General features: G+C 46.4%; 1 protein-coding gene and 1 long non-coding RNA gene across 2 annotated transcripts in view; both read left to right on the top strand.

Moving 5' to 3' along the window:
• The window catches only part of sbf2 (SET binding factor 2), a 715,543-nt gene that overhangs the window by 462,976 nt on the left and 226,178 nt on the right, over nucleotides 1-26,389 (top strand). The window contains exon 17 of the mRNA XM_070898748.1: nucleotides 22,698-22,847. Within this exon, the coding sequence (XP_070754849.1) occupies nucleotides 22,698-22,847 (150 nt within the window). The remainder of the gene's footprint in view (nucleotides 1-22,697; nucleotides 22,848-26,389) is intronic.
• LOC139279490 (uncharacterized) lies at nucleotides 23,678-25,162 on the top strand. The gene is made up of 3 exons (XR_011596487.1): nucleotides 23,678-23,887; nucleotides 24,153-24,297; nucleotides 24,581-25,162. It is a non-coding gene; the product is annotated as an uncharacterized lncRNA (long non-coding RNA).

The raw sequence follows: 26,389 nt of genomic DNA, 5'->3' as shown, positions 1-26,389 counted from the left end.
ACACAGTACTCTACATGTGGCCTCATCAATACCCTGTACAGTTGTAGCAGGACTTCTCTGCTTTTATACTCTCTCCCCCCCTGCAATAAAGGCCAACATTCCATTTGCCTTCCTGATTAATTGCTGTACCTACATACGAACTATTTATGTTTCATGCACAAGGGACCCCCCAGGGCTCTCATAACTGCAGCACATTGCAATTTTTCTCCATTTAAATTATAATTTGCTTTTCTATTTTTTTATGCCAAAGTGGGTAATCTCACATTTTCCCACATTATACTCCATCTTCCACATTTTTGCCCACTCACTTAGCCGATCTATATCCCTTTGCAGATTTTATATGTGCTCCTCCATAGTTTGCTTTCCCACCCACCTTTGTATCATCAGCAAACTTGGTGACATTACACTAGTCCCTTCATCCAAGTCATTCATATAGATTGTAAATAGTTGAAGACCCAGCACCGATCCCTGCGGCACCTGACTAGTCACTGTTTGCCAACCGGAAAATTACCCATTTATCCTGACTCTCTGTTTTCTATTAGTTCGCCAATCCTCTATCCATGCTAATATATTGCCCCCAACCCCGTGAGCTTTTATCTCGTGCAGTAGCCTCTTATGTGGCACTTTATCGAATGCCTTCTGGAAATCCAAATACACCACATCCACTGGTTCCGCCTTATCCACCCTGCTCGTTACATCAAAGAACCCCAGAAAATTTGTCAAACATGATTTCCCTTTCATAAAACCATGCTGACTCTGCTTTTCCAAATGTCCGGCTACTACTTCCTTAATAATGGACTCCAACATTTTCCCAATGACAGATGTTAGTCTAACTGGTCTATAATTTCCTGCTTTTTGTCTGCCTCCTTTTTTAAATAGGGGCATTACATTTACTGACCAGCAACTTCTGTTAACTACAGTTTTAAAGTTCGAGGGTTAAATCACAATGTTAAACTAAGGTTCACTTTTTACTGACCCAACACTTACCAGTAATTCCCACTCTTCCAAATTCAAAATAAACCACTCTTTAGGTCTACTCTGTGCTCATCTCCATCCGTGCCACAGCACATCTGTTGCTGGAACCCTCTCCCATACTTTTGTTACCACCAGGTAGGACTATCTCTGCAAACTTGAGCTCATCCAAAACTCTGCTGCCTGTTTCCAAACATTTACTTAAAATTACATAGAAACATAGAAAATAGGTGCAGGAGTAGGCCATTCGGCCTTTCGAGCCTGCACCACCATTCAATAAGATCATAGCTGATCATTCACCTCAGTACCCCTTTCCTGCTTTCTTTCCCTACCCCTTGATCCCTTTGGCCATAAGGGCCATATCTAACTCCCTCTTGAATATATCCAATGAACTGGCATCAACAACTTTCTGCGGTAGGGAATTCCACAGGTTAACAACTCTCTGAGTGAAGAAGTTTCTCCTCATCTCAGTCCTAAATGGCTTACCCCTTATCCTTAGACTGTGTCCTCTGGTTCTGGACTTCCCTAACATCGGGAACATTCTTCCTGCATCTAACCTGTCCAGTCCCGTCAGAATTTTATGTTTCTATGAGATCCCCTCTCATCCTTCTAATCTCCAGTGAATACAGGCCCAGTTGATCCAGTCTCTCCTCATTTGTCAGTCCTGCCATCCCAGGAATCAGTCTAGTGAACCTTCTCTGCACTCCCTCAATAGCAAGAACGTCCTTCCTCAGATTAGGAGACCAAAACTGTACACAATATTCCAACTGAGGCCTCAGTAAGGCCCTGTACAACTGCAGTAAGACCTCCCTGCTCCCATACTCTCATCCCCTAGCTATGAAGGCCAACATACCATTTGCCGCCTTCATCGCCTGCTGTACCTGCATGCCAACTTTCAATGACTAATGTACCATGACACCCAGGTCTCGTTGCACCTCCCCTTTTCCTAATTTGCCGCCATTCAGATAATATTCTGCCTTTATGTTTTTGCCCCCAAAGTGGATAACCTCACATTTATCCACATTATACTGCATCTGCCCTGCATTTGCCCACTCACCTAACCTGTCCAAGTCACCCTGCAGCCTCTTAGCGTCCTCCTCACAGCTCACACCGCCACTCAGCTTAGTGTCATCCGCAAACTTGGAGATATTACACTCAATTCCTTCATCTAAATCATTAATGTATATTGTAAAGAGCTGGGGTCCCAACACTGAGCCCTGCGGCACCCCATGAGTCACTGCATGTCATTCTAAAAAGGACCGTTTATCCCGACTCTCTGTTTTCTGTCTGCCAACCAGTTCTCTATCCACGTCAGTACATTACTCCCAATACCATGTGCTTTAATTTTGCACACCAATCTCTTGTGTGGGACCTTGTCAAAAGCCTTTTGAAAGTTCAAATACACCACATCCACTGGTTCTCCCTTGTCCACTCTACTAGTTACATCCTCAAACAATTCTAGAAGATTTATCAAGCATGATTTCCCTCTCATAAAATCCATGCTGACTTGGACCGATCCTGTCACTGCTTTCCAAATGCGCTGCTATTTCATCTTTAATAATTGATTCCAACATTTTCCCCACTACTGATGTGAGGCGAACCGGTCTATAATTTTTCTCTCCGTCCTTTTTTAAAAAGTGGGGTTACATTAGCTACTCTCCAATCCATAGGAACTGATCCAGAGTCAATCGACTGTTGGAAAATGATCACCAATGCATCCACTATTTCTAGGGTCGCTTCCTGAAGTACTCTGGGATGCAGACCATCAGGCCCCGGGGATTTATCGGTCTTCAATCCCATCAATTTCCCTAACACAATTTCACGCCTAAAAAGGATTTCCTTCAGCTCCTCCTTCTCACTCGACCCTCGGTTCCCTAGTATTTCCGGAAGGTTATTTGTGTCTTTCGTGAAGACAGAACCAAAGTATTTGTTCAACTGGTCTGCCATTTCTTTGTTCCCCATTATAACTTCACCTGAAACTGACTGCAAGGGACCTACGTTTGTCTTCACTAATCTTTTTCTCTTCACATATCTATAGAAGCTTTTGCAGTCAGTTTTTATGTTCCCAGCAAGCTTCCTCTCATTCTCTATTTTCCTCCTCCTTTTTAGACCCTTTGTCCTCTGCTGCTGAATTCTAAATTTCTCCCAGTCCTCAGGTTTGCTGCTTTTTCTGGCCAATTTATATGCCTCTTTCTTGGATCTAACACTATTCTTAATTTCCCTTGTTAGCCACGGTTGAGCCTTTTTTATTTTTACTCCAGACAGGGATGTACAATTGTTGAAGTTCATCCATGTGATCTTTAAATGTCTGCCATTGCCTATCCACCGTCAACCCTTTAAGTATCATTCTCCAGTCTATCCTGGCCAATTCACGTCTCATATCGTCAAAGTTTCCTTTCTTTAAGTTCAGGACCCTAGTCTCTGAATTAACCGTGTCACTCTCCATCTTAATGAAGAATTCTACCATATTATGGTCACTCTTCCCCAAGGGACCTCGCACATCAAGATTGCTAATTAGTTCTTTTTCATTACACATCACCCAGTCTAGGATGGCCAGCCCTCTAGTTGGTTCCTCGACATATTGGTTAGAAAACAATCCCTAATACACTCTAGGAAATCCTCCTCCACCGCATTGCTACCAGTTTGGTTAGCCCAATCTATATGTAGATTAAAGTCGCCCACGATAACTGCTGTACCTTTATTGCATGCATCCCTAATTTCTTGTTTGATGCTGTCCCCAACCTCACTACTACTGTTCGGTGGTCTGTAAACAACTCCCACTGGCGTTTTCTGTCCTGTGGTATTGCGTAGCTCCACCCATACCGATTCCACATCATCCAAGCTAATGTCTTTCCTTACTATTGCGTTAATTTCCTCTTTAACCAGCAACGCCACCCCACCTCCTGTTGCTTTCTGTCTATCCTTCATGAATGTTGAATACCCCTGGATGTTGAGTTCCCAGCCTTGGTCACCCTGGAGCCATGTCGCCATGATGCCAATTATATCATATTCGTTAATTGCTGCCTGTGCAGTTAATTCGTCCACCTTATTACGAATACTCCTCGCATTGAGGCACAGAGCCTTGCATCGTATATACAGCACAGAAACAGGCCCCTTCAACTCAATCAGTCCATGCCGGTATTTTTGCTCCACTTGAGCCTTCTCCCATCCTTCCTCATCTAATTCTATCACCGCAAACCTCTATTCCCTTCTCTCAAATGTACTTGTCTAGCTTCCCTTAAATGCATCTATACTATTCGCCTCAAATACTTCCTGTGGTAGTGAGTTCCACATTCTCACCACTCTGGGTAAAGAAGTTTCTTCTGAATTGCCTATTTGATTTCTTGGCAACTTTCTTGCATTGATGCATTCTAGTATTACATTGAAGGCCTCTGGTTTGGTTCCTCCCCACAAATTGTACCAAGTCCTGTTCACCCTTCACCCATCATTCCTATGGTCGCTACTTACATTGGTTCCTGGTCCAGCAATGCCTAAAATTTACAATTCTCATCCTTGTGTTCAAGTCCCTTCATGGCCTCACCCCTCCCTATCTTTGTAACCTCCTTCAGCCCTACAACCATATAAAAACTCTGTGTTCCTCCAGTACAGCCCTTTTGTGCATCCCCAATTTCTTTCACTCCACCATTGACGGCCATAACGTTAGCTGCCTCGGCCATAAGCCCTGGAATTCCCTCGCTAAACGTCTCTGCCTCTCTACCTCTCTCTCTTCATTTAAGATTTCCTGAAAACCTACATCTTTGACCAAGCTTTTGGTCACATATCTTAACATTTTCTTACATGGCTAGGTGTCAGATCTGTCTGATAACACTCCTGTGAAATGCCATGGAATGTTTTACTTGCATGAAGGCTGTACATAAATGCAAGTTGTTGGGCGAAGTGTGACTGATGCTTATGAAACCTTACTCCAGTGGGGAGGGAAGAGAAAATCACCAAGCAGAAACAAATAACAATCAGAATCCGAGTTGTTGCTTGGTATGAGTAATCTAGGGTTGATTGAAGATGAGGACTTGGCTGGCTGAAGTTATTTTTATCACAGTTTATTTCATTCTTGCATTAAACGTGTCTTGGGACTTTAAACTTCAAGTTGAAGATTACTTGGAATAGAGTTGACAGCTTTGACTGATACCAGATTTATAACTTATTGTCCCACAACACGATGATTCTCCTTTCTAAAAACTTAAATTAAAAAAAAAATTAACTCTTTGTTGTCTCGGCAATCTCAAGCATGTTGAATCAGCAGCTTAAAAAGACTGCAGAATGTAATGATATTTCGTTAAGTTATTAGTCAGTGTCACTGTCAGCTCTTTTTAGCACAAGATCTTTTGCAAAAATTACTCGAGTTTTGTTGGGGTCAAGTTTCGGCCTGAGTTCCTATATTTTTGGAGCAACTGGTTTAGAATGGAGTATCTTAGAAATTGCAATTCTCGGCATTTAGTTTGCTCCAGTTCTAGTCAGTTAGAACAGTTTCATTTTGGAACAGATTTTTTTTTTTCAAAAGAGGACGTGTCCGACCACTTACGCCTGTTTTGAAAGTTTAGGCAGTGAAAACTTACTCCAAATTAACTTAGAATGGAGTAAGTGTAGATTTTTGTACGCTCAGAAAAACCTTGCCTACACTTTACAAATCAGGCGTAGGTTACAAATCAGGTGTAGGGAACGAGGGGGGGGAAGGGAAGTAATTAAATTCTACAAGCATTCAACAGTCTTATACAAATAAAGAGCCACCCTGAATAAAAAATTATAAACAAAGCAAATAAAAAATATTGAATATTCCTACCTGTGTGAAGCAACAGCAGCCTTCGAGCTGCGGTGCTTCAGGCAGGCCTTCTATGTAGGAGACAGGCAGCGTCAGTGGCTCGACGGCAGGTGAAGAAACAGCAAGCAACCTTCGAGCTGCGAAGGAGGTTGAGGCCATTTGGCCACAGGATAGGGGCGGCGGCAGCGGCTCGACGACAGCCGAAGAAACAGGAAGCAGCCTTCGAGCTGCGAAGGAGGCTGAGGCCATTCGGCCAGGGGACAGGGTAGGCGTGCAAAGCACTGGGAGGGAGAGCCAGCCTGCTAGCCAGTTTGAAACTTACATTTGTAATTCAGTATGGGTGCTGCATTATCAACACCATGGATTATGCAATGGTTCGCCAGCAATTCACTGCATAGGAGAGAATTGATTAGAGCTCACCGCACCAGGCACGTCATAGCCCGTAGGCTGATGGGCAGCAGACCTTACCCATGTCGGCAATATCGAGCCAGGCACCCGTACCTGGACATGAGCGAGGCTGATTGTGTCAAAAGGCTGCGTTTCTGCAGAGAAGTTGTCGTTGAGATCTGTGAAATGCTGAGAGCAGATTTGCAGCCCAGAAGTAGAACGCCAACTGCCTTGTCTGTTGAAGTGAAGGTAACAGCTGCACTTGCCTTCTATGCCTCGGGATCGTTTCAGGCGACAACTAGAGATGCGTGCGTCATCTCTCAACTTGCAATACTTGCCTGCGTTTACCAGGTCACGGCTGCACTGTATGTGCGGAAGAATGAATTCATCAAGTTCCCAATGACCGCACAAGCGATTTATGAGAGGGTTATGGACTTCTTCAGGATTGCTGGCTTCCCAAAGGTACAGGGCTGCATTGATTGTACCCACATCGCCTTGCGAGCACCTGTGGAGGATTCCGAGCAGTACAGGAATAGAAAAGGTTTCCACTCCATCAGTGTGCAGCTCGTGTGTGATGACAAGCAGCGCATCATGTCAGTCGATTCGAGATACTCTGGCAGCACTCATGATGCGTTCATCCTACGCGACAGCATTATATCTGACATGTTTGAGCAGCAGCCAGAGGGCAGAGCTGGCTACTGGGAGACAAAGGGTACGGCCTGGCCACCTGGCTCATGACGCCCCTACGCGTGACACGGACGGAAGCTGACGGTCAATACAACATGGCGCACATTGCGACGCGCAGCATAATTGAGAGAACCATTGCCATATTGAAACAGCGTTTCTGATGCCTGGACCATTCCAGAGGCCACTTGCAATACTCTCCTCAGATTGTCGGTCACTTCACTGTTGTGTGCTGCATGCTGCATAACTTAGCCATCATGAAGCAGCAGGAGCTGGTAGTGGAACCAGAAGACCCACATGAGGGGCCAGTGCCTGATGATAGTAATTTGGAAGAGCAGGATGATGATGACGATCAGGAAAGCATGCAAGTACCTGATGCCGGAGCATGAGGTCGGAAGAGGGCCGTCCATCGTGCTCCTTTAACGATTGCTCGAGTTCTGCGCCAGTAGCTCATCCGTGAACGCTTCAATTACTGATGCCTGAGGGCTCTGAGACAACTGTTGCGCATGGACATGTTTATTCTTTGGAGTTGTTCCTATGTTGTGTTATGTTAATAGAACACGATTCAGTTTTAATGAAAAAGTATTTTATTGAAAAGTTAACGTCACTGTAATAAAATATTTACTGTATCAAACTTTACTTTTTAATATGACTCTTGAAGATCACTTAAAAACTTTTAAGATCACAAACTTGTAAAGTGACAAGAGTTACAAAACAATTTCAATGTGAAAAATCTTACACTCTTCAGATCACTTAAACTTCAGAATCACTTTGTAGGTGCAAAATTAAATAGGATACAAAATGTGAGAGCATTTACACTAAAAGATCACTTAAAACCCAAAGACCACTTATAAGTTGTAAAGTTACAAAACTTACAAAACAATTTCAATTTGAAAAACTCTACTACAGCTACATCAAGAACAAGAACAAAAGCAGCAAAGAAAGGCTGCAACCATGTCTCATCCACATCTCAGTGAATGTTCACTTCTTCATGGGGGTGTCATTTGATTGGCCGGGCTGTGTGCCCTTGCAGCAGCTACCTCCATGAGGGCCTGTGCCGCCACTTGCAGGCCCTCCCTGACGGCCTGTGCCGTCGATTGCACTCCCTGAGACATTCCCTCCCTAAGTTCCCGTGTCATTACTGCTATTTCACCCATCAGTACCGTCACCTCTTCACCCACTGCTCTGACGCTGCGGTTGAGTGATCGGGTAAGCTCATTGGTCTCCATACACAATGCCACAACCTGAGCCACATCTGTTGCATGCTGCATCTTAGGAGAGCGTGTCTCCAATCACCACCTCCTCTGCCTGGGTCTGCCTCGCGGCACCACTACACTGGGAGGCGCAGGCAGGGACGGTGGGATGCGTGGTGTTTCAAACGGCACCACTACATGGGAGGCGCGGCCTGGGACGGTGGGACACTCAGTGTTCCAGATGGCAGTACTAGAGTGAGAGGCGCGGGCTGGGACGGTGGGGTGCTCGGTGTTCCAGATGGCTGTACTAGAGTGAGAGGCGCGGGCTGGGACGGTGGGGTGCTCGGTGTTCCAGATGGCTGTACTAGAGTGAGAGGCGCGGGCTGGGACGGTGGGACACTCAGTGTTCCAGATGGCAGTACTAGAGTGAGAGGCGCGGGCTGGGATGGTGTGGCCCTGGGTCTTGCATCCGACACCGCTCGAGTGTGAGCTGTGGGCTGGGATGGTGGGTGAATGGGTATAAACTGCCCCATGATATCACCAGCACCACTGGGACCGGCAACGTCGGTATCAAAACCATGAAAGGTGGAACCAGAACCTATGCAAGGGGTTGAAACTCTGATGCCACTTAATGTGTGCTCATAAACATTAATTTGGAAGGATTCCCCTGTAGACATTTTAGTCATCGCTGCCAGCATCCAGTCTGGATCGTCCGCATCTGGTTCTACTGGTTCTTGTTCTGGATCTTCAGGGTTGGCATCATCATCATCATCATGTTCTGCAAAATATATCAGAAGAGTCAAATGTCTAACAGCAAGGGAGGGGGCAGGATGGGTGGCATGAGTACTGTCACACATAGCAAGCCAGGCAGCAGGTTGATTTGAAGGGCCATGATGCATTTCCAGGACTTGCCCTCTTCCTCGCGTGCGGGTCCAGCTTGTGCTGTACTGATTGCTTTTCTCCATGTACCACTCATCATAGCTACCCTCTGTTCCAAGGGTGTCAGTGGATGCAGATTGGGCATGTCTCCTCCTGTTCGAGTTGCTTCCCTTTTGTTGTGGGCCAATTTCTTCTGCAAAGAGTAAAATATAACTTTTTACGGGGTGGGATATACAGATAGTCACACGACAATTACGATTACATTAAAAAATGAAAATATCACTTACACTAACTACTTGACCAAGGTCGTGCCATTTCTTTTTACACTGGCTTCCAGATCTCATGGTGTGCACCACTGTGCAGTAATCTTCTGCAACTTGGTTCCAGCGTTTCTTCATTTCTTTGGGTGGCACTTTTATGCGACCTCTGTTGCTGGTATCTAGCTCCTGCCATCTCCGCTCAATGACGTTTACTAATATCTCCACTTCCTCATGCAAGAAATTCTTTGTTCTTGGTGGACGTTGTTCCATTGCTGTATTGAATTAACACTCTTATTTTTCAAAGGACACAGTCCTTATTTTGCATGCACCTATGCAGCACTTGTTCTGGAAGCTGAGCAACAAAAAGCAGCACTCACTGATTTTAGCAGGTGATTTCTTCAACATTGCTGCCAGAAGCACTCCTTCAGGCACAAAAAAATCACCACGATTCAATCCCAAGCCTTTCCAGAGGTCCACAAGACAAATCAGCACTTTTCTTCAAGTTCTTTTAAAAATGGCTGAGTGGCAATGTTTGTGACCTACTGCGTGTGCGCGCGCTCCAACGCGTACGTGCAGGGCTGCCGGCACGGTGCCCTCGCATCTAAGTTAGCCCCGCCCCCCTGCACTTCCAGAATCAGCGCGACGCTGTGGCTCCGTCTCCCGCTGATCTCTGCGCGCCGAGTTCCGAGGGACCTGCAGGGAGGCCGAGAATTCCAAGGTAAGTTTTTTGGCGCGAAATATGGGCATCGATGTCGGGGCTGTGCCGTTCTAGGCACGGCCCGAAACTTGACCCTGTTATTTCTCTTTTTTTAAATGTGAATGATTATGACTTCATAAGGGGAAAGTTACTTGGCCCAATAGTGCAATAGAGATGAAGTGGCATCAGTACAGATGTATATTCCTTGTTGGATGGAAGAAAGCAAGGCTCCATACCAGGGATATTCGCTGAACAAAAATCCAGCCGCAACCACCGCAATGCTGGAGTCCTTGATCTCGATGAGACGTGAAGGGTGCATAAAACTAAGTTCACTTGCTCCAGCAGGAAAGCATGGGCCCTGCTCCATCAACTTGGTGGCACAACCCCGCCTATAAATACAAAACGACCATCAGAACAAAAGCCATTGCATCCCACTTGATACAAACACCAAAGGCTCGGGTGGACAAAGAATTTCGGCGCCAGGTGAAACGGCAGCTTTCGACAAACTTGATAGCAGCATCAAGATTGTCAACTATGTCGGATCCATTCACCTTGGACAACCTAAATGCAGCCCTGTCGACAACCGAATCCGGAAAAGCTGCTGGTCCAGATGATAACCCAGAATTATTAAAAGCACTGGGATCCAAAGCGAAGAGATGGTTGACCACCTTCTCTGAAGTACTGGCAACTGGTAAAATTCCACCTATTTGGAGGGAGACTAAAATAAGCACGTTATAAAATGCTGGAGAGGCTGATACTCCACAGACTAGCCCCCACCATCGAGCCAATCATTCCGAAGGAGCAAATGGGCTTTAACAATACACATCGAAGCAGGAGTCCAGCACCAGCTCAAGATCGCCGTAGCACTTGTGGACCTGTCAGTAGCGTATGACACAGTATGGAAGCATGGACTGCTTTTCAAACTCTCCACCATTTTACCCAGCAGAACAACAATCCATCTTCTCAACTCCATGCTTAACAACCGATGCTTCCTTGTGTATTCTAGTACCCAGAAGAGCAGATATAGGACATTGAACAACGGACTCCCACAGGGTTCTGTCCTGGCACCCATGTTAATTCAACGTTTACACCCCAGTGATCTGCCCGAAACGTAGTCCCGCAAGTTCGTATATACTGATGACATTGCCTGGGCCACGCAAAACATTAATCTGTCCATCACTGAAGAGACCCTGACCAGTGATTTACAGAGGATGGAGGCCTACTTCCGCCGATGGCGACTTTGGCTAAACCCGCAAAAGACCGTCACCTCGACATTCCACCTCAACACCCATCAAGCAAACCAAGCTTTGAAAGTCTCCTTCTACGGCGCAGAGGTAAACCATGCCAAAATCCTCTCCTACTTAGGAGTCTCACTTGATTGCACCCTGTCATATAGACCTTGGGAAGGAACTGAAGAGTAGGGTCAACTTCATCCAGAAACTCGCACGATCCACATGGGGAGCAGACACTTAAACCCTCTGTATGGCAATATTCGTCCTAGTCTACTCTACAGTGGAGTACTGCTCTCTGGCATGGTTAACAAGTCTGCATGTCAAATCCGTTGATGTCCAGCTGAATTCTAACATGAGACCAGCAACTAGCCAACAACTACGACATGCCTGGATTCTTTAGCACAGTCAGGAGCACCAAGGTCCTACCCCACTGCGGGCCAAGAATGGAGAGGTACTCATCAAGAACAGAGAGGCAGGCAGTCAATGCCCACTGGAAGGAGCATTTTGAAGATCTTCTTATCCGAGACTCTGTCTTCAATGTGAGTGTCCTCGAATCCATCCTGCAGCATGCTTACCCACCACCACGTCAGCGCAAGCCCTGCCTAGCATGAGGTTGAAAAGGCCATCCGACAACTGAAGAACAACGAGGCCTCAGGATCAGATGGAATTCCTGCTGAAGCACTAAAGCATAGTGGAGAAGCACTATTGGCGCGAATCCATGAACTCATTTCTCTTATTTGGAAGGAAGAGAGCATGCCAATGGATCTTCAAGAAAGGTGACAAGTCCGATTGCGCTAATTACAGAGGAGTTTCCCTGCTGTCTGCCACAGGGAAAATCATCACAAGAATCATCCTCAATCGCCTTCTCCCTGTGGCTGAAGAGCTCCTCCCAGAGTCCCGATGCAGATTCTGCCCACTAAGGAGCACAATGGACATGATCGTCACCGTTCGTCAAATGCAAGAAAAATGCAGGGAGCAGCACCAACCCCTGTGCAGGGCCCACTTTGACCTCACAAAGGCCTTCGACACTGATTATGGAGTATCCTCCTCAAATTCGGCTGCCCTCAAAAGTTTGTCACCATCCTCCGCCTGATCCAAGATGACATGCAAGCCGTGATCCTGACCAACGGATCCACCACAGACCCAATTTACGTATGGACCGGGGTCAAGCAGGGCTGTGTCATCGCACCAACATTCTTATCGATCTTCCTTGCTGCAATGCTCCATCTTACCCTCAGCAAGCTCCCCATTGGAGTGGAGCTAATCTACAGAACAAACAAGAAATTGTTCAACCTCCATCGCCTCCAATCCAGATCCAAAATCATTCCATCCTCTGTCATTGAATTACAGTACGCAGACGACGCTTGCATTTGCGCACACACAGAGGTCGAACTCCAAACCACCGTCAACACCTTCACGGAAGCGTTCGAGAGTATGGGCCTTACACTAAACATCCATAAGACAAAGGTTCTCTACCAACCTGTCCCTGCCACACAGTACTGCCCCCTGATTATCAAAATCCATGACAAGGCCTTGGACAATGTGGACCATTTTCCTTACCTTGGGAACCTATAACAACAAGGGCAGATATCGATGACTAAGTCCAACACCACCTCCAGCGTGCTAGTGCAGTCTTCGGTCGTCTGAGGAAGAGTGTGTTTGAAGACCAGAATCTCAAACCCAGCACCAAGCTTATGGTCTACAGAGTAATAGTGATACCCGCCCTCCAAGTGCTTCAGAGACATGGACTATGTACAGCAGGCACCTCAAAGCACTGGAGAAGTACCACCAACGCTGCCTCCGCAAGATCCTTCAAATCGATTGGCAGGATAGTCACACCAACGTCTGTGTGTTCGGGCCACATCGCCTGCATGCCTGATACTAGACTCCCAAAACAAGCACTCTACTCGGAGCTCTGACACAACAAGCGAGTCCCAGGTGGGCAGAGGAAACACTGAGGATACCCTCAAAGTCTCTCTGAAAAAGTGTAACATCCCCACCGACACCTGGGAATCCCTGGCCCAAGACTGCTCAAAGTGGAGGAGAAGCATTCGGGAAGGCGCCGAACACCTCTAGTCTCTTCGCCGGGAGCACGCGGAAACCAAGCGCAAACAGCAGAAGGAGCGCTCAGCAACCTAAGCACCTCGTCCCTTCAACCACCGTCCGCCCCACCTGTGACAGAGACTGTAGGTCCCGCATTGGAGTCATCAGTCATCTGAGAACTCATTAGTGTGGAAGAAAGTCATCCTCGACTCCGAGGGACTGCCTAAGAAGAAGAGAAGAATATGAGAATTATCACCGGTGCGCTTTTATCGATACCAACACCTTGGCTGCCTGAACTATCAAACATCGCACCACCACACCTATGCCGTGAATAATCAGTCTCCAGAGAATACAACCGCAACACCAGCAAAGACATGCCGATCCAGGCCGACTTGAACAACCTACCACCAGCCCGTCTCAAATCTAGAAGGCCATTTTGGACCGTCGCCGAAGCCCTTCAGCGATCTCCCCATAGCCTTGATGACCGATGGTGAAATGCTCCGAAGATCTGTGACATATGGAATGGATTCCTTATAGAGGACCCCACAGTACAACCTGAAGGATCAAACCTTCTTTGCACAGTGGACAACCACCAATTGCCTCAGAACTGGTCATGGTAGATGCTGCCAACTTCTTCATAGATGGAAGATTAAAGCATCCTCATCATGTGACTCTGGAGCTCCTAATCAGAACTTGGAGCACATCATTGAGCACTGCCCTCGTAGGAAATTCGCAAGCAGCCTACAAGATATCAATGCTGCTGCACTGGAAGCTTTGGCCTGGATATCCACCCTAGATATTCACATTTGATTTGCTTTGCTACTATCATGACAGAAGAAGAAATACTGATGTAGTGGCTCAACAATTCTGTTTCCAACATCTAGGCTAAATATAGGGCCTTGTGCTATCAAATAGAAAAATCTGCAAGCTAGTGTATTCTGAGATCATCAATCGCTAACATACTGAAATGAATGGACCTGAAATTTCCTCCAATCCACAAGAAAAGTTCGCATCCACCTGGTGCCTCCATGTCTTCGGACTCTTCTAGTCTTGGGCCTGTCGGCGTACGCCTGAGTAAAGGCCCACGGATCCCAGTGCACATGCGGTTTGCAAGCGCTCTGGGATCATGTGGGCTGGCCCAACCAATCAAAAAGGGGATTCCCATTATGCTTAAGGGGATTCCATTTATATACAGAAACCCATATGCATATTAGGAATGACATAAAAATCATACTTCCACGCAACCTAAATAAAAATAAATCACCACGTTTAAAATTAATAAAAATACAATTCAATTAAACATTTAAAACAAAAAATTTATTTTTTGAAAAATAAATGTAAACATTTTTAAAGGGGCCAAGAATAATTTAAACTAATTTTGTTAATTTTTGAATGATAAATGATTTAAAAAAATATATTTTAATATTTATTTTCACCCTTACACTGGTAAAAGAAGGCCCTATGTCTGTTTTTAACCAGGCGTAAGGGTTTCATGGGCATTTGCTGGGCAGTAGTTGGGCCCGACTCTCCTTTAGCAAATGTCTATTTCCTGCGCAATGTATGTGGAGACCCGGAACTTGTGGGGCACTTGCGACCGTGGTCATAAAATCCAGGCCAATATCTTTATAAAGGAATTCTAATACCAATACTCTACTGAACCCGATGGAGCTGAAATCCTTTCTTTTAGTCGATGATCAAATTATAAAAGACTCCTTTCTAAAACTATAGACTAGAATTTGCTTGTAAAAATAACGGTGAGGCTAATGGTGCTCGCCGTTATTTATGTGTAACTGGTACAGCAACTTCAGGCAAGGAGCTGATATGCGGTTAAATGTGAATAGCCAAAAGTTGCTGTCCGAGTTGTGCCGTTCAGCTGTGAGCTTCGCGAAAATACCACTTTTCTGTCTGCCTTACCATTGACACGCATTGAATGCTGTATTTGTGTGGTATTTAGATATTTAGGACTAATAATTAGTAGCTAAGTACCCTTTTAATAATGTAATAATTGTAATCTAGTTTCTCTTTGATCTCCCCTCTTAATTTCTCCAAGCTCACCTTATCCATGAGACCCACTTTCTGCTCTCTTGACCCTACTCCCATTAAACTGTTGACCATCCAACTTCCTTTTCTGGCTCCCATGTCAGCCAACATTGTTAACGGTTCTCTTTACCTCAGGTACTGCTCCCCTCTCCTTCAAATCTGCTGTCATCACCCCTCTCCTTAAAAAACCAACCCTTGATCCCACTTCACTTACTAGCTATCGCCCCATCTCCAACCTCCCTTTCCTGTCCAAAGTACTTGAACGTGTTATTGCCTTCCAAATTCGTGACCATCTTTTCATGAATTCAATGTTTGAATACCTTCAATCTGGCTTTCGCCTCTGCCACAGTACCGAAACTGCTCTCATCAAAGTCACAAATGACATACTTTGTGACTGTGACAAAGGTAAACTGTACCCCCTCGTCCTTCTGGACCTGTCTACAGCCTTTGACACAGTTGGCCATTCCAACACCTCTCCACCAATGTCCAGCTAGGTGGGACTGCACTCGCCTGGTTCCATTCTTATCTATTTAATTGTAGCCAGAAAAATCTCCAGCAATGGCTTCTTTTCCCACTCCCGCATCGTTATCTCTGGTGTCCCCCAAGGATCTCTCCTTTGTCCCCTCTTATTACTCATCTATATGCTGCCCCTTGGCGATATCATCTGAAAACACGGAGTCAGTTTCCACATGTACGCAGACGACATCCAGCTCTATCTCTCCACCACTTCTGTCAACCCCTGCTTGGTATCTAAATTGTCAGATTGCTTGTCTGACATCCAATACTGGATGAGGTGAAATTTTCTCCAATTAATTATTGGGAAGACGGAAGCCATTATCTTTAGTCTCCGCCACAAACTGCGCTCCCTAACCACTGACTCCATCCCTCTCCCTAGCATTAATCTGAGGGTGAACAAGACTGTTCATAACCTAGGTGTCATATTTGACCCTGAAATGAGTTTCTAGCCACATATCCACGACGTAACTAAAACCGCCTTTTTCCACCTCCGTAATATTGCCCACCTCCGCCCTGCCTCAACTCTTCTGCTGCTGAAACCCTCATTCATGTCTTTATTACCTCTAGACTTGACTACTCCAACTCACTCCTGGCTGACCTTCCACATTCCACACTACAAAAACTTGAAGTCATCCAAAACTCAGCAGCCCGTGTACTAACCCGCACCAAGTCAAAATCACCCATCACCCCTGTGCTTTCTGACGTACATTAGCTCCCAGTTAAACAACGCCTCGATTTCAAAATTCTCATCCTTGTTTACAAATCACTCCATGGACTTGCCCCCTCCCTATCCCTGTAATCGTTTTCAGCCTCACAATCCCACAAGATGTCTGCGCTCCTCAAATTCTGCCCTCTTGAATATCCCTCATTATAACTGCTCAACCATCGGTGGTCATGCCTTCAGCTGCCTGGGCCCTAAGCTCTGGAGCTCCCTCCCTAAACCTCTACGCCTCTGTACCTCTCTTTCCTCCTTTAAGACACTCCTTAAAACCTACCTCTCTAAACAAGCTTTTGGTCATCTGCCTTAATTTCTTCTGTGGCTCGGTGTCAAATTTATCTGTTTGTCTGTAACGCTGTTGTGAAATACTACGTTAAAGGCTTAATTTCTATCCTCCTCGTTATTTATTACATTTCCGAGTTTTATCGGCCGACAATGAAATTATGCCCCATAAGCCCAAGTCCAGGTCATAATATGTATCAGAAAGAGCAATGGTCCAAATATCGACCCTTGAAACATAGAAACATAGAAACATAGAAAATAGGTGCAGGAGCAGGCCATTCAGCCCCTCTAGCCTGCACCGCCATTCAATGAGTTCATGGCTGAACATGAAACTTCAGTACCCCCTTCCTGCTTTCTCGCCATAACCCTTGATCCCCCGAGTAGTAAGGACTTCATCTAACTCCCTTTTGAATATATTTAGTGAATTGGCCTCAACTACTTTCTGTGGTAGAGAATTCCACAGGTTCACCACTCTCTGGGTGAAGAAGTTTCTCCTCATCTCGGTCCTAAATGGCTTACCCCTTATCCTCAGACTGTGACCCCTGGTTCTGGACTTCCCCAACATTGGGAACATTCTTTCTGCATCTAACCTGTCTAAACCCTTCAGAATTTTAAACGTTTCTATGAGGTCCCCTCTCATTCTTCTGAACTCCAGTGAATACAAGCCCAATTGATCCAATCTTTCTTGATAGGTCAGTCCCGCCATCCCGGGAATCAGTCTGGTGAACCTTCGCTGCACTCCCTCAATAGCAAGAATGTCCTTCCTCAAGTTAGGAGACCAAAACTGTACACAATACTCCAGGTGTGGCCTCACCAAGGCCCTGTACAACTGTAGCAACACCTCCCTGCCCCTGTATTCAAATCCCCTCGCTATGAAGGCCAACATGCCATTTGCTTTCTTAACCGCCTGCTGTACCTGCATGCCAACCTTCAATGACTGATGTACCATGACACCCAGGTCTCGTTGCACCTTCCCTTTTCCTAATCTGTCACCATTCAGATAATAGTCTGTCTCTCTGTTTTTACCACCAAAGTGGATAACCTCACATTTATCCACATTATACTTCATCTGCCATGCATTTGCCCACTCACCTAACCTATCCAAGTCACTCTGCAGCCTAATAGCATCCTCCTCGCAGCTCACACTGCCACCCAACTTAGTATCATCCGCAAATTTGGAGATACTGCATTTAATCCCCTCGTCTAAATCATTAATGTACAATGTAAACAGCTGGGGCCCCAGCACAGAACCTTGCGGCACTCCACTAGTCACTGCCTGCCATTCTGAAAAGTACCCGTTTACTCCTACTCTTTGCTTCCTGTCTGACAACCAGTTCTCAATCCACGTCAGCACACTACCCCCAATCCCATGTGCTTTAACTTTGCACATTAATCTCTTGTGTGGGACCTTGTCGAAAGCCTTCTGAAAGTCCAAATATACCACATCAACTGGTTCTCCTTTGTCCACTTTACTGGAAACATCCTCAAAAAATTCCAGAAGATTTGTCAAGCATGATTTCCCTTTCACAAATCCATGCTGACTTGGACCTATCATGTCACCATTTTCCAGATGCACTGCTATGACATCCTTAATAATTGATTCCATCATTTTACCCACTACTGAGGTCAGGCTGACCGGTCTATAATTCCCTGTTTTCTCTCTCCCTCCTTTTTTAAAAAGTGGGGTTACATTGGCTACCCTCCACTCCATAGGAACTGATCCAGAGTCAATGGAATGTTGGAAAATGACTGTCAATGCATCCGCTATTTCCAAGGCCACCTCCTTAAGTACTCTAGGATGCAGGCCATCAGGCCCTGGGGATTTATCTGCCTTCAATCCCATCAATTTCCCCAACACAATTTCCCGACTAATAAAGATTTCCCTCAGTTCCTCTTCCTTACTAGACCCTCTGACCCCTTTTATATCCGGAAGGTTGTTTGTATCCTCCTTAGTGAATACCGAACCAAAGTACTTGTTCAATTGATCCGCCATTTCTTTGTTCCCCGTTATGACTTCCCCTGATTCTGACTGCAGGGGACCTACGTTTGTCTTCACCAACCTTTTTCTCTTTACATACCTATAGAAACTTTTGCAATCCGCCTTAATGTTCCCTGCAAGCTTCTTCTCGTACTCCATTTTCCCTGTCCTAATCAAACCCTTTGTCCTCCTCTGCTGAGTTCTAAATTTCTCCCAGTCCCCAGGTTCGCTGCTATTTCTGGCCAATTTGTATGCCACTTCCTTGGCTTTAATACTATCCCTGATTTCCCTAGATAGCCACGGTTGAGCCACCTTCCCCTTTTTATTTTTACGCCAGACAGGAATGTACAATTGTTGTACTTCATCGATGCGGTCTCTAAATGTCTGCCATTGCCCATCCACAGTCAACCCCCTAAGTATCATTCGCCAATCTATCCTAGCCAATTCTCGCCTCATACCTTCAAAGTTACCCTTCTTTAAGTTCTGGACCATGGTCTCTGAATTTACTGTTTCATTCTCCATCCTAATGCAGAATTCCACCATATTATGGTCACTCTTCCCCAAGGGGCCTCGCACAATGAGATTGCTAATTAATCCTCTCTCATTACACAACACCCAGTCTAAGATGGCCTCCCCCCTAGTTGGTTCCTCAACATATTGGTCTAGAAAACCATCCCTTATGCACTCCAGGAAATCCTCCTCCACCGTATTGCTTCCAGTTTGGCTAGCCCAATCTATGTGCATATTAAAGTCACCCATTATAACTGCTACACCTTTATTGCATGCACCCCTAATTTCCTGTTTGATGCCCTCCCCAACATCCCTATTACTGTTTGGAGGTCTGTACACAACTCCTACTAACGTTTTTTGCCCTTTGGTGTTCTGCAGCTCTACCCATATAGATTCCACATCATCCAAGCTAATGTCTTTCCTAACTATTGCATTAATCTCCTCTTTAACCAGCAATGCTACCCCACCTCCTTTTCCTTTTATTCTATCCTTCCTGAATGTTGAATACCCCTGAATGTTGAGTTCCCAGCCCTGATCATCCTGGAGCCACGTCTCCGTAATCCCAATCACATCATATTTGTTAACATCTATTTGCACAATTAATTCATCCACCTTATTGCGGATACTCCTTGCATTAAGACACAAAGCCTTCAGGCTTGTTTTATTAACACCCTTTGTCCTTTTAGAATTTTGCTGTACAGTGGCCCTTTTTGTTCTTTGCCTTGGGTTTCTCTGCCCTACACTTTTCCTCATCTCCTTTCTGTCTTTTGCTTTTGGCTTCTTTTTGTTTCCTTCTGTCTCCCTGCATTGGTTCCCATCCCCCTGCCATATTAGTTTAAATCCTCCCCAACAGCACTAGCAAACACTCCCCCGAGGACATTGGTTCCAGTCCTGCCCAGGTGCAGACCGTCCGGTTTGTACTGGTCCCACCTCCCCCAGAACCGGTCCCAATGCCCCAGGAATTTGAATCCCTCCCTGCTGCACCACTGCTCAAGCCACGTATTCATCTGCGCTATCCTGCGATTCCTACTCTGACTATCACGTGGCACTGGTAGCAATCCCGAGATTACTACTTTTGAGGTCCTACTTTTTAATTTAGCTCCTAGCTCCTTAAATTCGTTTCGTAGGACCTCATCCCTTTTTTTGCCTATGTCGTTGGTACCAATGTGCACCACGACAACTGGCTGTTCTCCCTCCCATTTCAGAATGTCCTGCACCCGCTCCGAGACATCCTTGACCCTTGCACCAGGGAGGCAACATACCATCCTGGAGTCTCGGTTGCGGCCGCAGAAACGCCTATCTATTCCCCTCACAATTGAATCCCCTATCACTATCGCTCTCCCACTCTTTTTCTTGCCCTCCTGTGCAGCAGAGCCAGCCACGGTGCCATGAACTTGGCTGCTGCTGCCCTCCCCTGATGAGTCATTCCCCTCAACAGTACCCAAAGCGGTGTATCTGTTTTGCAGGGGGATGACCGCAGGGGACCCCTGCACTACCTTCCTTGCTCTACTCTTCCTGCTGGTCTTCCATTCCCTATCTGGCTGTGGACCCTTTCCCTGCGGTAAGACCAACTCACTACACGTGATACTCACGTCATTCTCAGCATCGTGGATGCTCCAGAGTGAATCCACCCTCAGCTCCAATTCCGTAACGCGGACCGTCAGGAGCTGGAGGCGGATACACTTCCCGCACACATAGTCGTCAGGGACACCGGAAGCGTCCCTGAGTTCCCACATGGTACAGGAGGAGCATAACACCCGACCGAGCTCTCCTGCCATGACTTAACCCTTAGATACACTTAAACTGGTAATAACAATGTTAAAAGTTACTGACCAATATAAGAAGAAAAAGAAAAACTACTCACCAATCACCAGCCAATCACTTACCCCCTAGGCTGTGACGTCACCTTTGTTTTTTTGCCTTCTCCCTGTAGCTGCACCGGCACGCCTCTCGCCGACCCCGGACTCGCGCTGCTCCGAGCTCCCGCCTCCTCGACTGACTGCTCCGAGCTCCCGCTGGCCTTTATAGGCCTCTCGCCGACCCCGGACTCGCGCTGCTCCGAGCTCCCGCCTCCTCGACTGACTGCTCCGAGCTCCCGCTGGCCTTTATAGGCCTCTCGCCGACCCCGGACTCGCGCTGCTCCGAGCTCCCGCCTCCTCGACTGACTGCTCCGAGCTCCCGCTGGCCTTTATAGGCCTCTCGCCGACCCCGGACTCGCGCTGCTCCGAGCTCCCGCCTCCTCGACTGAGGAGCACTACTGTATATATCCCTCCAGTCTGAACAACAACTGCTCTCTGCTTTCTGTCCCTTAGCAAATTTTGATTCTAAGCTTCCACTGTCCCATTAATCCCATGGGCTTTAATTTTGGCTGACAAGTACTTTATCAAACGCCTTTTGAAAGTCCATATACACATCAACCACACACTCATCAACCCCCTCTCCATTACTTCATCAAGTTAAAGAACTTGATCAAGTTAGTCAAATGCAATGTGTTTTTATCAAATCCATGCTGACTTTCATTAGCCTATAATTTTTCAAGTGTCAATTAATTTTGTCCCCAGTTTATTGTCAAAGTTTCCCCGCCACCGACGTTAGGCTAATTGCCGGGTTTATCTCTCTCCATTTTTGAGCAGGTGTGTAACATTTCCAATCTTCCAATCCTCTGGCACTGCCCCCGTATCTGAGGAGGATTGTAAGATTGTGGCCAAAGCTTCTGTAATTTCCAGCCTTACTTCCCTCAGTAACCTCGGCTGCATCCCATCCTGACAGGATGACTTTTCTACTTTGAGTACTGCCAACCTTATAAGTAGCTCCTCTATCTATTTTTATCCTATCCAATACTACCTCTTCCTTTACTGCTACATTGGCAGCAGCTTCTTCTCTAGTGAAGTACTCATACCTCAGCCATGCCTCTCCCTCCACAAGATCATCTCCTTTTTGGACCCTAATTTTTCCCACCCTTGACTACCTTTTTAATATTTATATGTGGATAAATTAATTTTCACATGGAAATTCTTGATTCGGGTGACCGAATAGGGCTGATTTCCCTGCTGGTCATGAAACCATGGACTCACAATCCTTGATTTTCTATTTAAATTAATGAGATTGTGGTAATCCTCAAACCCTTACCTCAACTGACCAACAGTCCCTGCTGAGATTTCTCAGGGATCGGCCATATCAAGTCATAAATCCATTTTCCTTGCAATGGGATTCTAGGATTTTTTTTTTCTGAGATCCACAAAATTGTGACTTGGTATTCCACAGCAGATTAATTAATACTTAGTACACCATCGTAAAAAATAACAGAGAGGGGGTTCCAGAGTTCATTTTGGGAAATAGTTAAATTTTATGACTACTTGATGGCAAAGTCCATACAAATAATCTATTGTGGTTTAAAATAAAATCCTCTAGCAGTGGGGATAAGTTTGTGGCATTGTAATGGTAAAATGTTCATTCACAGCTGTCTTACAGTACTTTAAGGATTTTGTTATAAAGCTTACATTTTCAATTATTCTGTTTGTTTTGCTAGACCCTTCCAGCTGCATTGCGTGCCCTGAAGGGTCGGGTAGCTCGGCAGTGCCTCATACAGGAGCTAAGTCTACATGTTCAACAAAATCGGGCAATACTGGATCACCAACAATTTGACTACACAGTCAGAATGATGAACTGTGCATTACAGGTAACATTTTCTGGTAATTGTTATCTTATAGTGACAAAATATTCTGATAGGTTTTTTTTAATAGTCTTATAAAGAAAAAGAATTGTACCATGTAACATTTTTCATCAATTTATAAATAGAACAAGAATACTTAAAATAAAGTGTGCTCACTTTCCCATTATGGAGCCACGTTATCTTGGTCATGTACAAAAATGTACTCAGTCAATATTGCTTGTACAATGTTTTATAAATTCTTTTACTCAGTATTTCGTACGGTATCTCAGCATTGCATTTCTGCTGAAGGGTATTTAGATGGGATAAATGCCATGAGGTATTTTTATTAGACCAGGGGCTAGAACCTCCACTTTTGTGGTTTCCGGCATGGGCGGTAAGAATGTGTTTTGAGATCACCGGCTTCTCGCCCATTCTCAAAACACCTAGTTTACATTTTTGTAAATGGGCGTTACCGTGAGCGATATAAAATGGGCGGCAGCGTTAAATGTTTTTGATCTACTGCTGTAAAGTGTGGCTGTCTTTAGCAACGGCATGGCAACGCTCGATTCCCATGATTCTGGAGGTCAAGGTTCACCATGACATGCGCAGAAGAGGAGACAGACAGAGAGAGAAGGAGCTCAGAGGGACTGAAGGCGTGGCTGGGTGTGGTGTGGCTGCTTTGGGAGGAAGGAGGGAGACTTTAGAGCTTCACAGCAAGTAGGCAAACAAAAAGTAGGTGTTATCAGCCACATATTTGACCGAATTTGGCCTATAATGGGGAGAGAGTAGGAGGCTGATGCTGGAGAGAGCAGTGAGGTGGGAGAGGAGCACATTGGAGGGCGCAAAAGAGCCAGGAGGTTCTCGGACAAGGCAAATGCCTCCCTCTTGCAGGAGGTCGAGTTACGCTTGGGTGATTTGACACACGGAGGGTGTAGGAAGCCCACCCCAAAGGCATACCAGAAGATCTGGACCGAGATAGCAGAGGTGGTCTTGTCGGCGACCAACGTGAGGTGCGTGAGGGCAACCAATGCCGCAAACGATGGAACGACCTTGTGGGATCTGCAAGAGTAAGTATTACATTGATTTACATATACTTATGTACTTATATAATTTGATTTGTAACAGTCATGAGTGACTATCAGCAGATGTGAGGTCTTGCACTTTTACCGGGAATATCTTACTCAAAGCCTGCGGTCACGGTGTGCATCTTTAGGTAAAGAATGATAATTATCATAATAATCATGATTACATCTCTCGGTTCTGTGTTGTATCAGTCTCTGTGACAGTACCTAGCAATGATCTCATGCCATGTTGTCCGATCACCTTTTACAGAAGAACCTATCGACGATGAGGTGAACTGGTGGGGGGCCACCAGTCCCCAGCAGCATCACTGAAATGGAGGAGCATGTGCTCGCACTCGTGGGGAAGCACCCCCGTACACCCACGGACGCATCTGCAGACCCTGAAGTGATGCCACGTGAGTAAAGCTTACACCATTGCATCATGTAAAGTCAACAGATGCCATACCCACTCATATCTGAACAATCATATATGATGATTTCTAAAATTGTTATAGAAATGATGCTGGCCGAATGAAAATCATTGCAATGCACAATGTGTTGACGGTCATGAAATGTGATGTCTATGATGATTTTGATAGGGATGGTGCTTTTGTCGTGCATATGCTGTGTGTAGCGCTGGACTCGCCTTGTCACCCTAGCACCCCCTTCTCCTCTAATAACCTCATTTGTGTTTTGCAGCTCAGCCAGCAACGTGGCCCCAGGGAAGACCACAGAGGCCAGAAGATGGGGGCGCAGAGCAGGAGTTGGTGGACGATCCTACTACATCTGGAGCTGAGGAACTCCGATTCTCGCCCGTCAATCCGCTGGATCTGTTCTCCACAGATGAGAGCGCGGACTTCGAAGAACCTGCATCACCAAGCTCCAGAAGCCATTCCACCCCAAGGCCATCTAGTGGTCCTCCGGTCATTCCCACCTCCACTCTGGAAGTACCGGCCCCAAGCACCTTGCCATAGGGCTCCCGATTTGTTCCCAGGACGGCGCCGACCCCGCAAAGGCCTTGTGGATGCAGCAGGTCTGTTCCACGAGCGCGACATGAGAACGGAGAGATGGTATAGTTGTCCAGGAGGACTGTAGACATTGGCGACCAGCTCATCGAAGTGTTGGGGGGGCATATCCCGACAGCTGGCCACCATGACCACGCATGGCGGAGGCCCTGGATGCGATAGCCAGGAACACTGCTGCTACAGGCCTCCCAGTGGTCTCCGAGTGCGGCACTCCACCCCTAGGATCCGCACCACCACTGCAAACAACAGATGAGAGCAAGGACCAAGATCCCGCTTCTGCATCAGAGAATGTTGCCCCCTTGACACCCCCCCACTCCCGTACCCGTGCAACCACCGCATCTGCCTTCACCCCCCCCCTGCCCCCCCAATGAGGCACCGCCTGAGGAGTTCCTCGGCCATGGCCGTGGAGCGAGGAGGGGAAGGGGTAGAGCTGGGGGAATTGAAAGTGAGGTGCATGTGCGCAGGTGATGGCTGTGTTATATCTCCACCTGGGTGTATGCAATTTGTTGCAACATATGGGGGGCTGGGGACCACGCTCCTGCTTTGCCTTTGTATTCTGTGTTGCTGGACATGTTGAAAATGTGATTTATGTCAATGGTGAAAAAAGTGGGGTGTGGGCGGGGGTTGGGTGTTATTGTTACTTATGATTTCAGACCAATGTTGGTATTAAATTTTTGTTATTGAACATAACCTTGTTGCGCAATGTCTCAGATAGCTGGACTGTTATACACTGGTGATTTCTTACCATGAAGGGTTAAATACAACTTAATATCAATCAACGTAAACTTTAACTGCCACCAAGGTGATGGGCACCATTGATGCCTGAGCTGCACACACACACAGCAGTGTGTCAGCATTGTCACTAACATCAGCACTCTTTCAGGCAAATCTTTCATCTTTCAGCTCCTCATGTAAGAGTGCGATTTAACAAATGCCAGCCACACCGCTGGCGTTCGTTCCAGTTAGTTCCACTTTTTGTGGGCAGTTTTTTGGGCGAGCGATATTGTGGGCAATATGTGAGCAAGGTGGTAAAATTGACGATGGGCGATCTCATGGCTGCTAGTTTGGGTATCATGGGAAGCCCCGTCTTGTGTGAGAACACCACCGCAGGTCGGGGCTATGAATAGAGCTGGAGTGCAGGGCCCTGGAACATCATGGGCCGCCCCGACCAGTGTGAGAACACCACCGCAGGTCAGGGCTATAAATAGAGCTGGAGCGCCAGGCCCTGGAACATCATGGTGGAGGTGCGGCGAATGAGGGTACGAGGCCCAGAAGAGCCAAGGGCCCAGGGGCAGCACGGACCTGCCCACACTGCAATATGTGTGCGCTAGGTCCGTGCAGCAGATCAGGTCTCCTGTCGTCCTGGTTAACCCTTGCCACTGGATAAAGGCCTAGCTCTGTCGAGCCCGTGTGGTGGCTGATTTGCAATGGTCACCACACGTTAAAAAAAATTCACATACAGGCATTTTCCACCCCCTCAACT

This window comes from Pristiophorus japonicus, chromosome 14 (genome assembly GCF_044704955.1).
Source record: "Pristiophorus japonicus isolate sPriJap1 chromosome 14, sPriJap1.hap1, whole genome shotgun sequence".
NCBI lineage: Eukaryota > Metazoa > Chordata > Chondrichthyes > Pristiophoridae > Pristiophorus > Pristiophorus japonicus.
This window is presented reverse-complemented; position numbering and strand designations above follow the sequence as displayed.